This window comes from Rhinopithecus bieti, unplaced genomic scaffold, assembly GCF_001698545.2.
Source record: "Rhinopithecus bieti isolate Rb0 unplaced genomic scaffold, ASM169854v2 scaffold_6945, whole genome shotgun sequence".
In the NCBI taxonomy this organism is placed as follows: domain Eukaryota; kingdom Metazoa; phylum Chordata; class Mammalia; order Primates; family Cercopithecidae; genus Rhinopithecus; species Rhinopithecus bieti.
Window position 1 is genome coordinate 1154554 of NW_016805531.1, and position 14428 is coordinate 1168981.

Consider the following 14428-nt stretch of genomic DNA (forward strand, 5'->3'; position numbering starts at 1 on the left):
GTTTTGGAAGTCAGCTTACCTGGAGATTTGGCATAAGAGGCATGGAAGCAGGAGAAATTAATAAGTGCATATGAGGCCAGGAAAAAGTTGGAGATGATGGGAGCAATGGTGTTCAGTTCCGCTGTAAAAGTAACAGAATTGAACATGTACGTATGAGTGATGAGACCAGGGGCTGAACAGCTGTTACAGCCTGGAAGCTTGACTTTATTTGGAAATTGAAAACATAGAGAGCATCTGTCAAAGTTTAAGAAGTTAGTCATTTTTCTTTGGGGGATATATATTTACTCTTAGCTAGGGTTTCTATAAAGGAAGAAATAAAAAAGTCTACCAATCAGAAAATAGACAATCGAGACCCCCTACCTACAAAATGTTCAAGTGGCAATGAATGGGTAGGTGTGGGACTGGGCATACAATTAACTCCCCTGTAGCTTTTCTGGAGGCATCTAATCCTGTGTTCTTTAACTGTTATGGATGCAATAAATAGGCTCTGCAGGATATTAGTTAAATACCAGTGCACTGAAAACTCCCCAGTGGAAATCTCCCTGCATAGACCCAATATGTGTTCTCTGATTTTCAGGACTCTTTGTCATTCATACCTTTTCCACATCTCTAGAGAGTTTTGCCTCTCAAGGCTAGCCAAATATATTACTATTATTATTATTATTATTATTATTATTGTTATTACTATTATTATTTTGAGATAGAGTCTAGCTCTTGTCGCCCAGCCTGGAGTACAATGGCACAGTCTCGGCTCACTGCAACCTCTGCCTCCCGGGTTCAAGTGACTCTCCTGCCTCAGCCTCCCTAGTAGCTGGGACTATAGGCGCCTGCCACCATGCCCAGGTAATTTTTGTATTTTTAGTAGAGACAAGGTTTCACCATGTAGGCTGGGCTGGTCTTGAACTCCTGACCTCGAGTGACCCGCCCACCTCAGCCTCCCAAAGTGCCGGGATGAAGAGGCGTGAGCCACTGTGCCTGGTCCGAAAATACTTTTGCCTCAGGAGTAAATATCTGGTATGATTTAATTCCAGCTGGATTTTTTACTGGGCAATATAAGAAAAAATATAGAGACGTCATCCTTTATCTGAAGGTCAGACACTTATCACCCTCAATGATGCAAATGAGGCAATGATGCAAGTGATGCAATGATGCAAATGCAGGCAGCTGGGTGTGATTCTGGAACATGGATACCAACAAGAAAGTAGGCAAAACAGCTGCCATGAAGCTTATGCATGGAGCCAATCCACTTGTTCTGAAAGAATGATTTTAAATGATATTATCTAATGTATACAAGACTTCTAAAACTTTGGTTGCTTACTCACTTAAATGCAGCATGAGGCAATGATTTGAGATCTTAAAGGCTAAATTATATAATTGAAACATCTCTATATGAAATCACTTTTAAGTTAATTTTTAAAAATCTAACAAACACAGAGAGTTATAAATTCCCTTTTTCAGCCTCATACAAATGCTATGAGGATTCATGAATTATAGTCCCTTCCTGAGTTCAATATGTAATGATGAGGAGCCCTCATTGCTTGGCACTGCTGTGCTGAAGAAGTCTCTGCCCGCCTATGTGTGGCTCCCAAAGTCCTCTGCCTTCTGCTTCTTTTCCTCTGATATGCTCATCAGCAAAGGTGAGGCCTTAGGGAGGAGTGAGACATGCGCAAGTTTAAGTTGATGAATGTTCCTCTCCAAGATTATGTAGCTGTTTCTATATCACCTGGGGAGAGGAAGCCAAGATTATAGTCTAGGTAAGTGGTTCTCAAATACCAGTGGTCTACTTGAAATGTAGACTTGTGAAATGTAGACTCTTTACCCTCAGAGAGTCTGACTCAGTTACTCTGGAATTGGGCCTGAAGTCTCCGCACTCGCCCAAACACCCCAGGTGATTGCGATATAGATGCTCAGTGGACCACATTCCCAGAAACAGTAACAGGCAATTCAATTCTGCTAGCCATCAGGTCAGTAGTTATGGCAGCTGGGGGAGACTCTAGATTTAGACAGTTTCAGGCAGGTGAGAAGAAGGATTCAGCTGCATTTGGTTGGATGGATTTCGAACACTCAGATTCAAAGAATAGATTAAAATTCAGAGTCTACCTCGAGTTCCTCAAAGGCCCTCTACACACAAGGATTTCTCATTTTCTTCTTAGATGCCAGTGTTCCCAAATGGGATCCTAAACATGAAATGGGTAATTTTTCAAACTAAAAGGAAAGCCCTATGAATAATCAGAAGAATTCTTTGGTTTTCAATCAAAACAAGAAAACTTTACAAACCAATAAGAATAAATGCCATGGCTATAAGAAAAGTGAGAATATATCCTCTCAGGGGTTCATTGTTTTTCCCGTATCCCTTTGCAAAAAACTGCAGGGCTTTGTAGATGTTGTCCTTGCACAGAGCCTAATGGAAAAGAAGAGAAGACATTTGTCATTTATAGCTATGCACAGTCATTTTCTCTAGGTGATTCAAACAGGAAGATTTGGGGAAAGATTAAGTGATACACAAGATGAGGCACAAGTTAACACTGCACTTTATCATTCTTTATATTATTTGAATCGATCTTGACTATATGGCAGACATAGCACTTGAGCCAGATGTAAACATTAACTGTTTCAGAAAATGATGGAAAATGATTGCCAGTGAGAATGAATATTTCAGCTTGCTTCACATTCTGTGGAAACAGCAGTAGGGAGAAGCACAAGCTGTTGTGCTTGTATTACCTGGAACACTTTGGGTGCGCTGACAAGGGAGGCCAGGGCGGAGGAGAGCGTTGCAGAAAAGATTCCTGCAGTGATGAGGGGGCCAAACCCTGATACCATGCTCATGACCTTGAGAAGAGAGGTACAAGTAAGGAGACTTCCTGTGATTTGGAATCTGTTTCATAAGCAAATTGCTTTCAACTAGATTTTTTCCCCCTGCTTCTTTCTTGCTTTCACATTCTTGTTTGTTTGTTTGTTTGAAACGGAGTCTCGCTCTATCGCCTAGGCTGGAGTGCATTGGCACGATCTTGGCTCATTGCAACCTCTGCCTCCTGGGTTCAAGTGCTTCTTGTACCTCAGCCTTCTGAGTAGCTGGGATTACAGGCACCTGCCACCACGCCCAGCTAAATTTTGTATTTCTAGTAGACACGGGATTTCACCATTTGGCCAGGCTAGTCTTGAACTCCTGACCTCAAGTGATCTGCCCGCCTCAGCCTCCCAAAGGGCTGGGATTGTAGGCATGAGCCACTGTACCTGGCCCATTCTCACGTTCTTAATTTTATTTTTTAAAAATAGAAATGGCCTTTTTGGTTATTTATAAGATAATAAATGCTCACCGCAATATATCCAGAAGATACTGGAAAAAATAAAGAAGGAAATGGTTTCAAGGATTTTGACATTTTCCCCTCTGTTCTTTGTGGCCATATGTTTCTTTGATGATGGGGAATTCTATCCAGCAGAAAGCAGTATTTTAATACGGTTTGGGGAGGGGCTCAGCTGTTTACTAGTCTTTTTACAGCCGTTAACCTTTCTTCTTCCTGCACACAGAGGCTTTTCAGACCTTTCCTATTTCTGTGCTCATTAAACATAATTTTAGATCTGAGACATGATGTGATTCTATCAATTTAAGTCATATTTTGGAATAATGACTTCAGTTGAGTTAATTTCTCTTTGTGGGTTGTTAAAACAGAAGAGTGAAGCTTTCACGACAAATTTACTTCTCCCTCTGCTCACCAATCATGCAGACAAATTAATAGGTTTAAAGTCCTACAGTTTTCCTAACTTCCATTATTACTTCCCCCTTATTTACCTTCCCTCTGGCACTCACAATTTCTCTCTTAGCCTTGTCTTCCAGGCTCTCCAGGGCCACCTCAAAGGCTTTGTCTAAGCTGAAGGCCGTGTATGAAATGCATTCCAAGATTTCTCAATGAACTTAGAACAATCATTTGACCCAGTAATATCTTTACTGGGTATATATCCAAAAGAAAATAAATCATTCAACCAAAAAGATACAGGCACTTGTATGTCTAGTGCAGCACTATTCATAATAGCAAAGACATGGAATCAACCTAGATGCCCATCAATGGTGGACTGGATAAAGAAAATGTGGTACACATACACCATGCAATACTACACAGCCATGAAAAGAATAAAATCATGTCCTTCACAGTAACATGGATGCAGCTAGAGGCCATTATCCTAAGCAAATTAACACAGGAACAGAAAACCAAATACAACATATTCTCATTTGTAAGTGGGAGCTAAACATTGAGTACTCATGAACGTAAAGTGGCAACAAGGGACACTGGGGACTACTAGAGAGGGGACAGAGGATGGCAAGGGTTGAAAACTAGCTATTGAGTACTATGCTTAGTACCTGAGTGAACTACTCACAGTGAACAGAGGCTACTTGTTGTAATACCCACAAATCTCAGCATCACACAATACACTCATGTAACAAACCTGCACATATAGGATACTCCCCGAATCTAAAATAAAAACTAAAATTATAAAAGAAAGAAATACATAACAAGTGCTAACTAATCTAAGTTCCTTTCCACCATGAAATCTTGCACAACTGATTGGAAGATACATAGTGTCAGGAGATGATCTCTCCCTGGTGATGCAATTCATACGACTGCCTATTGTCTCTGACCACAGGTAATGTAACCATAGAATTTGCTACCATGTAATGCCTGTATGACTCCTTTCCCTCCCACATGAATCATTCCATGCTGGATTCTTATCAGCCAGTAATCAATCAGTTGCAGATTCAGAAATCTTACTCTATGTGACATTCAAAAAATGAAAATAATGGCAATGAACGTTTTTAAATTTTGCTTCAAACCTGGAAATTGTTCATCAGTCCGTACTGACATGGTTCATGTCGACATCTTGAGAAGTCATAGCCCAACCCACATGCTGCTGAACCATTGCAGTTCATCCCAGAAATGATGGTGTCATTCATGTTCCCGGTGGCATCTCGGACCACACAGGCCCCTGTGGAAACAACCGTGGCTTGTTATTTCTTTATAAGGTTCTGGTCCCTTAGGATTTTCTTCTGAAAACATAGTTTACTTTGAGTCTGAAAAGGTCCATTTCTTAGCCTCTCTTCACTGTGGGTAGTTCTTGATAACTGGAGGCTCCCATCTGCTGAGCCCTGGGGTTTCCCCTTTTCTGTAACAGGCTGCCATTTCAACTGCCTGTGTGACTTAGATTTGAGTGGTAAGAGACTTGGGAGTTGACATTCAGTCTTAATTTTTTATCTTTTAAAACTTGCATGGCAGCCCTTGGTACATAACACATACTCAATACATATGTCTGGCTTAGTACTAACGACTGGATGTTTTTCAAGTAGAATTTATTTCCTCATCTGCAAGAGAGCCAAGGGGTGGCATTATGGAATTCTATTATAGCGATTAAGAGAACACAGCCCGTCTTTTCAACTAATGATATTCCTTGCATAATTTATAAAACAGAGTTATAGTTCCACATTATATGCAGTTTTAATGGTTTAAACAATAAAGGAAATGTTTTAGGATAAAATATTCAGATTTCGTAGGCAATGGTCAAATAATATTGATCTAGTATCTATCTTAGTTGATCTATTATTTTCATACATTTGAGTGTCTCTGTCATTTTCTACTATAGCATTCTATGATGAACATCTTTGTGCATAACATCTTTTCTTCTAGGATAGATTCTTAAAATAGAATTATGGTCATTTAAAAGACTGCTGATATATATTTTAATCACTGGCATTCCCTTATGATTTTTTCTAACTAATCTTTGCCATGTTTTGATAGGATTTTGAAATATATGAATATACGTGTGAAGTATATATAAACTTTTCTGAACTACATGAAGGATAAATACTTTACAAACTAAATACCAACCAATAAAACTGCTTTGGTTTTCAAACTCTACCCAGGGTGTATTCTCATGCCTTGCTAATAATACCTTTAAGACAGGTCCCAGAGACAGGAATAAATGTGATTCTTAGCCATGGAATCCACATTCTTTGAATTTGGGAGACTTAAAAATCATAGACTCTTTTTTGTTTGTTTGTTTTTGTTTTTGAGACAGAGTCTTGCTGTGTTGCCCAGGCTGGAGTGCAGTGGCACAATCTTGGCTCACTGCAACCTCTGCCTCCTGGGTTCAAGCAATTCTCTGCCTCAGCCTCCCGAGTATCTGGGATTACAGGCGCCTGCCACCATGCCGGGCTAATTTTTGTATTTTTAGTAGAGATGGGGTTTCACCCTCTTGGCCAGGCTGGTCTTGAACTGATGTCATGATCCACCCTCCTCGGCCTCCCAAAGTGCTGGGATTACAGGCATGAGTCACTGCACCCAGCCAATCATAGACTCTTTTATCTGAAAGAGCCATTTAAAATAATCAGTGCAGGGATCCTTTTTATTGTAGTCCTGAGAGGTAGCCTGCCAGCTTCTACTTGAACGCTTGAAATTATGGATGTCAATTACCAAGTCAAACTATTCTTTCATATTTTACCTGTTTGCATTGTTCATTTATGTTGAACTGAACTCTTTGAATCATGTATTTTAACCTCTGCATAACAGATCTCTCAAAATTCCCATGAAGCCAGGCCATGAGTCATTATTTGTACTAATGACAGGACATTGACTCCATGACTGTCCTTCTCCTATGTTGGGCAAGTGTAGAAATGTGTATTTTTCCACCCATTCGGGGCAAAACTTGAAGCTCTGAAATCAGGTCTATAACTTTACTCATTCTCTCACTTTAACTGTAGTAAAAAAGAAAACCACTCGGGAAATTTAACTTTAGTGGTTTCAATGTCATTCAAAAATGTGTTGATTTCCTAAAGCACTGAAACAAAAAATCTCTTTACATGTAACTAAACTTGGACATGCCCCAACAATACATTTATCTACCTATTTATTGATTTTTGACACATGGTCTCACTCCGTTGCCCAGGCTGGAGTGCAGTGGTATGATCACAGCTCACTGCACCCTTGACCTTCCAGGCTTAAGCAGTCCTCCCACCTCACCCTTCCCAGTAGCTGGGATCATAGGTGTGTGCCACCAGGCCCGGATAATTTTTTATTTTTTGTAGGAATGGGGTCTCTCTATGTTGCACAGGCTGGTCTTGAACTCCTGGATTTAAGCAATCCTCTGGCCTCAGTCTCCCAAATTAGTGGGATTACAGGCATGAGCTACTGTGCCCAGCCCCAGCAATACTTTGAACAAAGTTATCAGATTTCCTCAAATTAGAGACAATGAGACAGGGAAGGATTTAAGTTCATTTTTTTTTATCTCCAGAAACTAACTGTAGGTACATGCACCTTCTCAATTTCTCTAATAGTAAGCGGAAGAGGACTATGATATACCCTTTGGCTTCATGGTGGTCCAGCCTAGAGCATTTTTCCCTGTTGTACACAGAAGACGGTTTTCTTCTCTAAATGTTGAGAAACCTCTTCCTTTCCTACTATGGCAAAAGTATGAGGCAGCCCCCAACCAGGAGGAGGTGTGACTGTAGGCAGCAGGTGGAACCAAAGTCAGCCTCAGGAACAGCAGGTGAGTACACATATTTTCTGTTCACTGAGCAATGTAGGGGCTGGCCGCCCACACTGCCAGCAGCTGGGTCTTGTTCTGATATCCTGCCAATTGGTGACGGTGACATTTCCATATTAAGGATAGCAGTGCAAGGATGAGACAGAGTCACAAATTCCACATCTTTCATACTTTCCTAAGGCTGTTTTTAGGTTTGAATGGTTTTGTTTTTTACTTCTTTTCTCTATTCTGTTCCTCTCCTGCCTCCTAGAACAAGGGAAGTGTGTGCTGGAAGTGGTGACCTCCTTAGCAGTGGGATTATCATCAAGGGTAGTAAAATGGGACCCTCTTTGTGTTCAGGTAGAATGACAACCTGATTAGCTTTATTCTAGCCCTGACCCAGAGATGCCTGTATTATAGCTTAATTGCATTCAAATCCCTAAAGTATCTAAATCATTAACATTAAGGTACCAAGAAGGGAATTAAAATTGTTGCCTGTTAAAAAACTTTGTATTTATGCTTCATTGAAAGCCCACTAGATGTGAACAACTGGACCCTTCGTAATTCTGACATTCAGACACTAGAGATGTACCACTTACCTACACAAATTGCAACCCCTAAGTAGGCAATAGTGGTGATGAAAATGGCCAGCATGGTTCCTCTGGGGATGGCATCTTGGGGATCCTTTAAAAAAATAATGTGGAGGTAGAAGAATACAGAACAGAATAAGAACCATAGATCACTTGGAGTTATTTTCGTATTTTCAGATTTTTAGGCTACCCGTCCTGAGGCAAGTTCTAAGAAAAGATCAAGGAAATGGTAAGTTGATGAGCTCGAGCTTTATTTTGGACAAAGACAAGGTGTGCAGAGTGAATAAAGAAATCTGTAAAACTTTCAGCTGAACAGAAGAGATCTCTAACTGTCCAGAAGGAAGTTTCTATAGAAAAATGTAGTAGGTAGTTCACTCACCCAGGCCTCATCCTTCTCTTTATCTCCTATGAATTTCATTTAGATGTATCACATCTTGAATTTGTAGGGGAAAATATACAAACATATCTGGCATGTTGATAATATCTCTGTATGTATTTGTTTTATAGTGAGCTTAAGCTTGCCTTTAAAAAGATCACTTTTGACTGAGGGAAAAGGATGATCTACTTACTAAATTCTTTAATCCCTTAAATTCCCTATTTGAAATCGAGTTCAGAAGTATCTGCAATGGGAGATATTTAATTTCCATAGGCAGACATAAAGAAAGAGGCAAATTCAAGCTTATACCAGAAAATGGGCTTTTCTCTTGCTTATAAGTGTATATACATTCACTAAGTTGATTTCACATCATACTTAATTTACCATTTTATATCCTATTTGGGGGGCATAAATCATATAAAATCAATTTTTAAGTAGCATATTGAATTGTATTCAACTCAACTTAATAGGGATTATTAAATAGAAATTTTAATGTCTTCACTTTTACAGGACAGGGCCTAGCACAGAGTAGGAGTCAATAAATATTGAATTGAAGAAGGCACAATATCAGCAGGTATGAGTCCCCCAACCAGAGCACATTAGACTCATCAATACAAATAAGCAATCACTGCAGTCAAACAAAGTTTGTGCTTTAAAAAGAAAACTAAAATATGCTGAACGAGTCCATCAAAAAGGTTATACATAGTGAATGTAGACTCAACTTGACAACTGAAAGTCACAACTGAATCAAGCAAACCTGCCCCACGTGGCAGTAAGCCGGCCCTGTGGAACCACTCTGTGATCATTAATTCCTCCACACTCTTCTAGGAGTATCTGCACACAGGGTTTGTTCTGACACTTACATACCCAGTCTCTTCCTTCCAAACTATTGTCGTCAGTGTGGCAGGTGTATGCAATGGGGCAGTGCACAGAAGGAAAAAGAAGGCAGTCATGACTATGATGGGGCCTACTGAATCCCCTAATTCATGTTATCTTCCAAAATTTATGTTATTGATGAAGAATTTCTTGAGATCTGAGTAAAATGTAAAGAACTGACAGTGGGAAAAACAGAAAAATATATACATATAACGTTTATGCATACATATATATATATATATAATGTATGGATAACAGATGTGAAGATGGAAGGCAGTCTTGTACCTAAAACACAAAAACTTAGTTTTTGGCTAGGCATGGTGGCTCACGCCTGTAATCCCAGCACTTTGGGAGGCCAAGGCAGGCAGATCACCTGAGGTCAGGAGTTTGAGGGCAGACTGGCCAACATGGCAAAACCCCATCTCTACTAAAAATACAAAAATTAGCTGTGCATAGTGATGTGTGCCTGTAATCCCAGGTGCTCAGGAGACTGAGGCACGAGAATCACTTGAACCTGGGAGGCAAAGGTTGCAGTGAACTGAGATTGCACCACTGCACTCCAGCCTGGGCGACAGAGTGAGACACTGTATCAAAATAAACAAACAAACACCCCACAAACTTAGTTTTTATTTGCAACTATCTGCTACAAGCTCTAAAATGACTTAACAGGAGTCACATGAGAGTCGATCATGACTCTAAGACATTATTATTTATTTATTTATTTTGACATGGATTCTTGCTCTGTTGCCCAGGCTGGAGTGCAGTGGCTCAATCGTGGTTCACTGCAGTCTCAACCTTCCCGTGCTCAAGTGATCCTCTCACCTCAGCCTCCCAAGTAGCTGGGATGATAGGTGTGTGCGACCCTGCCCAGCTATTTTTGTGTGTGTGTTTTGTAGAGACAGGGTTTTGCCATGTTGCTCAGGCTGGTCTCAAACTCCTGGGCTCAGGCAATCGCCCACCTTGGCCTCCCAAAATGCTGTGATTGTAAGCATGAGCCACCATGCCCAGCCATGATCCCGAGACATTAACATGTAAATCTGGAATTAACATGTAAATCTGGATGCCAATATGTTAGTGTATGATTGGATATTCACATTGTCTGGTCTGGCTAGCTTCCCCTTAGATAGGGCTCAGGAGGACTTTGACAAATTATTGATTTTCACTTGAAATGTAGTTTCCATCCACAAGCAGTAACCCAAAACCTAACCTTCTTTACCTTTTTTCATTAGACATTTTATTTTTCCTTAGGACAGAAAGCAAGCAATCTATTAGATCCCTGCTTTCTCAGTATGTCAAACACATCCTAATTTTGCTTCTCTGAAATCACTTCTTAGCTTTCTTGATTAGACTTGGGTATTTTCTAAATCTTCTCCCAGGTACATATTTAAAGATCATCTATTAGTGCGTTATTAGCAAATGTAAGGTTCTGGATTTGTTGCATGCCCTTGTGCCTGTGAGCTTCCTTCTGGAGGAGGATTCTGAGGCTGTGAGTAGAGATCAGGACCCTGCCTACCCTATAGTGTGTAAACAGTAAATGTTTCCTAAATTGAACTGAATCCATTATGTTTTATTTCTAGGTTCACTTTCAAAGAGAAATAATATCTACAAGTACTGAAGTTTCCTCCCGATTTCCCAACGTATTTTGTCACCTCCCAGAACTTAACATGGTTGGCTCCTCCCGCTTGTGACCACGTTATGACTTCTCAAAGCATTCTCCTCTCTTGATTTTCATGACCCCACTGTCTTTTGATTTCTTCTGCTTCTTAGCTCTGTCTCTTTTTTCTTCATGGACTTGCTTTTTACTATTAATACTTTGAATGTCTGTGTCTCCCTGAACGCTGCCTCAAACCTCTTCTCTCTTCCCTTTTGCACATACCTGCATGAACTCATCCCTGCCATGGCTGCTAGTCCTGCCCTGGCTCCTTTCAGAGCTCCAGACTCATACATCTAGCTACCCACTCACTAGACATCGCCACCCCTGTCCTTCTGCCATTTCAACCTCAATAGACAAATCTGAGCTTCCTTTCCTCATCTACTGTACTGTGGAATCAATTCAACAGGTTACAGCCAGCATTAAAAGAATCCAATAGAATAGAACTGATGTGAGAATATCAGAAGGCATTGCTTGTAATAAAGTAAAGAACCATTTGGGGAAAATTTTCTAAGTGTGCACTTGGTTGTGATGTATAATGTTTTCTTACAGTGCATCGTAGTAAAAAACTTTTTTTTTTTCTATTTCTTCTCCTAACTCTAACAGAAGCTGATGCCTTTGGTTCTTTTCCTCTGCATGGCCTTAAATCAGGCCCATGTTGTCTTTTGTCCAGACTATTATGATAGTCTCTAATTGATCTTTCTGCCTCCAGTCTTCCTGCCATTACACCCTTTCCCCACCTTCCAAACCACCCTCCACAAGCTGTTAGCAGGCTCGCTCTAAAACACATATTTGATCATGTTACTCCCTTGTCTAACCTCTTTAAAGTCTCCAGCTAGTTTGGGGATAATATCCAAACTCTACTGTCTGTAGTTAAGAGGACCCCTGAGTTCTGTATATAGTAAAAGTATATAGTATATAGTAGTGTATGTGTTAAAAGTTAAGCTTAATTATAAAATCATAAAAGTATTTTTAAATAAAAAGAATGCAACATTCTACAATAATATTATGACCATGTATGCCCCCCAAATCCTAACAGGCCATTGTTTGTAGTTTCTTTACATGCGAACTCAGAATCAGAGATTTCTCAGTAGAGGCTGCTAAATAAATAAAAACTTCTTCACTAACATAACAACCCTAAATCAACTTAACACTTATTTTGAAGGGGGAGGAATTTTAAATCTTGTCTTTTCAGACAGAAATAATATCTTCTCTTTCTTTGCTTACTCCCAGAGTACTTAGGGCACATAGAAAATTCTTTATAAATATGTTTCTTAATATATTAATGAAGGATGACATACCCTACTCTGCACATAAAATAATTCTCATTAGCAGCATCTTTCTCGGTGCTTTTTTATACTCCATTCCTTCTGTTTCAAATGTTGCTCTCTTCTTTGTCCTGTTGGCAAACTCCTGTTCATCCCTCAAAACCTGGATTGAGTGTCCCCTCTTCTGAAAGTCTTCCTTTACTTTCGAAGGGACAGGCAATTGCTACTTCCTCTTTCCTTTGTACTTGATTCTACTCTTGCTTGTTCTAATTCATGTAAGGGAAGTCTGTCTCCCCCTTCGACTCTGAGCTCCTTGAGGGACAGGTGAAGCTCCTTGCTTCCTCAGTGCCTGGTGTGAACAGGCACTCAGTGAGTGCTAGCTAAGCGGAACTGACTACTAAACATCTGATACAAACTTGTTTTTAAGGAGTCTAAAGAAAGAACAATATTCTTTACTTTAAAGGTGTGTTTATAGTTTGCAGAAATTTAAATCAGTGACCTCTGATACTCTCCCAGAGCTGAGAAACCAGAAGTTCAACATCCATAGCTAAATTTCATTCAGCAGTGATACTACTTGAATCATTTTGAACAAGTTTCTTAACTTTTCTGCACTTCAGCATAATATTTTTTATGTCCCATTTCTGCTTGAGAACTTACCATAGCACTGTGGCCCTTAATATAAAAAATCTAAATGCCTTTATTTTATTTACTCAATTAGTATTTATTGAGGCTGTGCTAGCTTTGAGGATAAAGCAATGAACAAAATCAAAGGCAAAGTCTCTACTTTCATGGAGTTATGTTCCAGGGCAAGCGCCTCTGGCTCAAGTCCCTCCAACAGCTGTTTCCCTTTGCCTTCAAGGTGATTGAGCCCCATCAGGGTTTCTCCAGTTGAACTGTAAGAGACTTCTCACTGTTCCCAGTTTCCTCATGCCTGACTATCCTTTCTGCCTGGAATACTCTATATTTCTTCATCAATAGTCAGCATCCAGCCTTTGCTTTATGTTCAGGTTCAAAAGTTATTTCTTTGAGAAAATCATCTCTGATTAACTTAACAATTATTTTCTTCAGTATTTTTATTTCACATCCCACTTGGACAATGCATATGGTTTTCATGTATGTATATTTCTTGATAAGTCTTGAAAATATTTCTTGTCTTCCAAAGTTGATCATAAATTTGTTGAGGTAAAACCTGTGTCTTCTACTGTGTGTGTGTGTGTGTGTGTGTGTGTGTGTGTGTGGGTGTGTGGGTGTGTGTGTGTGTGTTAGAAACAGCTTATTGTTCCCTGATATACATCCTCACTTTCCTCCTTTTAATACTAGAACCCCCTAAAATTTTATCTGGGCTCATGGCTGCCCAGATAGAGACTACATTTCCCACCCTCCTTTGCAACTAGGTAAGGCCACAAGACTAAATTCTGGCCAATGAAATGTCAGCAGGAGTGATACATGCAAGTTCTAGGAATTGCTTGCCCTCTACATGCTTATCCCCCTTCTCATGGACTGGAATGTGACCTTGCAGATAGAGGGCAAGCCCCAAAGTAACGGTGAAACAAAGAGGTTATCTGGGTTCCTGGGCTACCTTTTGGAGCAGACCTTTCTTATACCACAGGATGGCCTATGGGCTTGATTTAACATAAAATGTTTATTTATTCATGAGTATATCAAGACTAATCAAGAAATATACATATGTTTTATTTATTTTTGTTTTTTTTTTTAAGAGATCAGGGTCTTGCTGTGTTGCCCAGGCTGGCCTCAAACTCCTGGGTTCAAGCAATCCTCCCACCTCAGCCTCCCAAGTAGCTGGGACTACAGGTGCATGACGTTGTGCCCAACTGAGCTAGATTTTGTGCATTAAAACCTGCATCTTGCTTAGGCCACTGTTGCTGGTCTTTTATAACATTCTCATATCCTAACTCATACCATGCTCTTTGCAGTACTTCACACAGAATAATAAGTGGGAAGCTAAGTGAAAATGTGATTATTTCCCTTTGTTTTGTTTTGTTTTTACTTTTACAGGAAAATATTCTCATTCATTTGGGTTTAAAAGAGAAAGGACGGTTCTGGTATTTTTTTCACTGAACTACATTTATTTTGGGGAAATATGACACACTATCACACTACTCTGTTCTTCTGATATCACCGAATAAGACTTTTGGAA

The 14428-nt window shown here is 39.9% G+C and overlaps 1 protein-coding gene across 1 annotated transcript in view; it reads right to left on the reverse strand.

Moving 5' to 3' along the window:
- Positions 1 to 14428, reverse strand: part of SLC12A1 (solute carrier family 12 member 1) — a 109646-nt gene that overhangs the window by 67259 nt on the left and 27959 nt on the right. The window contains 5 exon segments of the mRNA XM_017872780.1: positions 20 to 121; positions 2278 to 2401; positions 2722 to 2829; positions 4829 to 4980; positions 8109 to 8193. Of these exon segments, the coding sequence (XP_017728269.1) occupies positions 20 to 121; positions 2278 to 2401; positions 2722 to 2829; positions 4829 to 4980; positions 8109 to 8193 (571 nt within the window).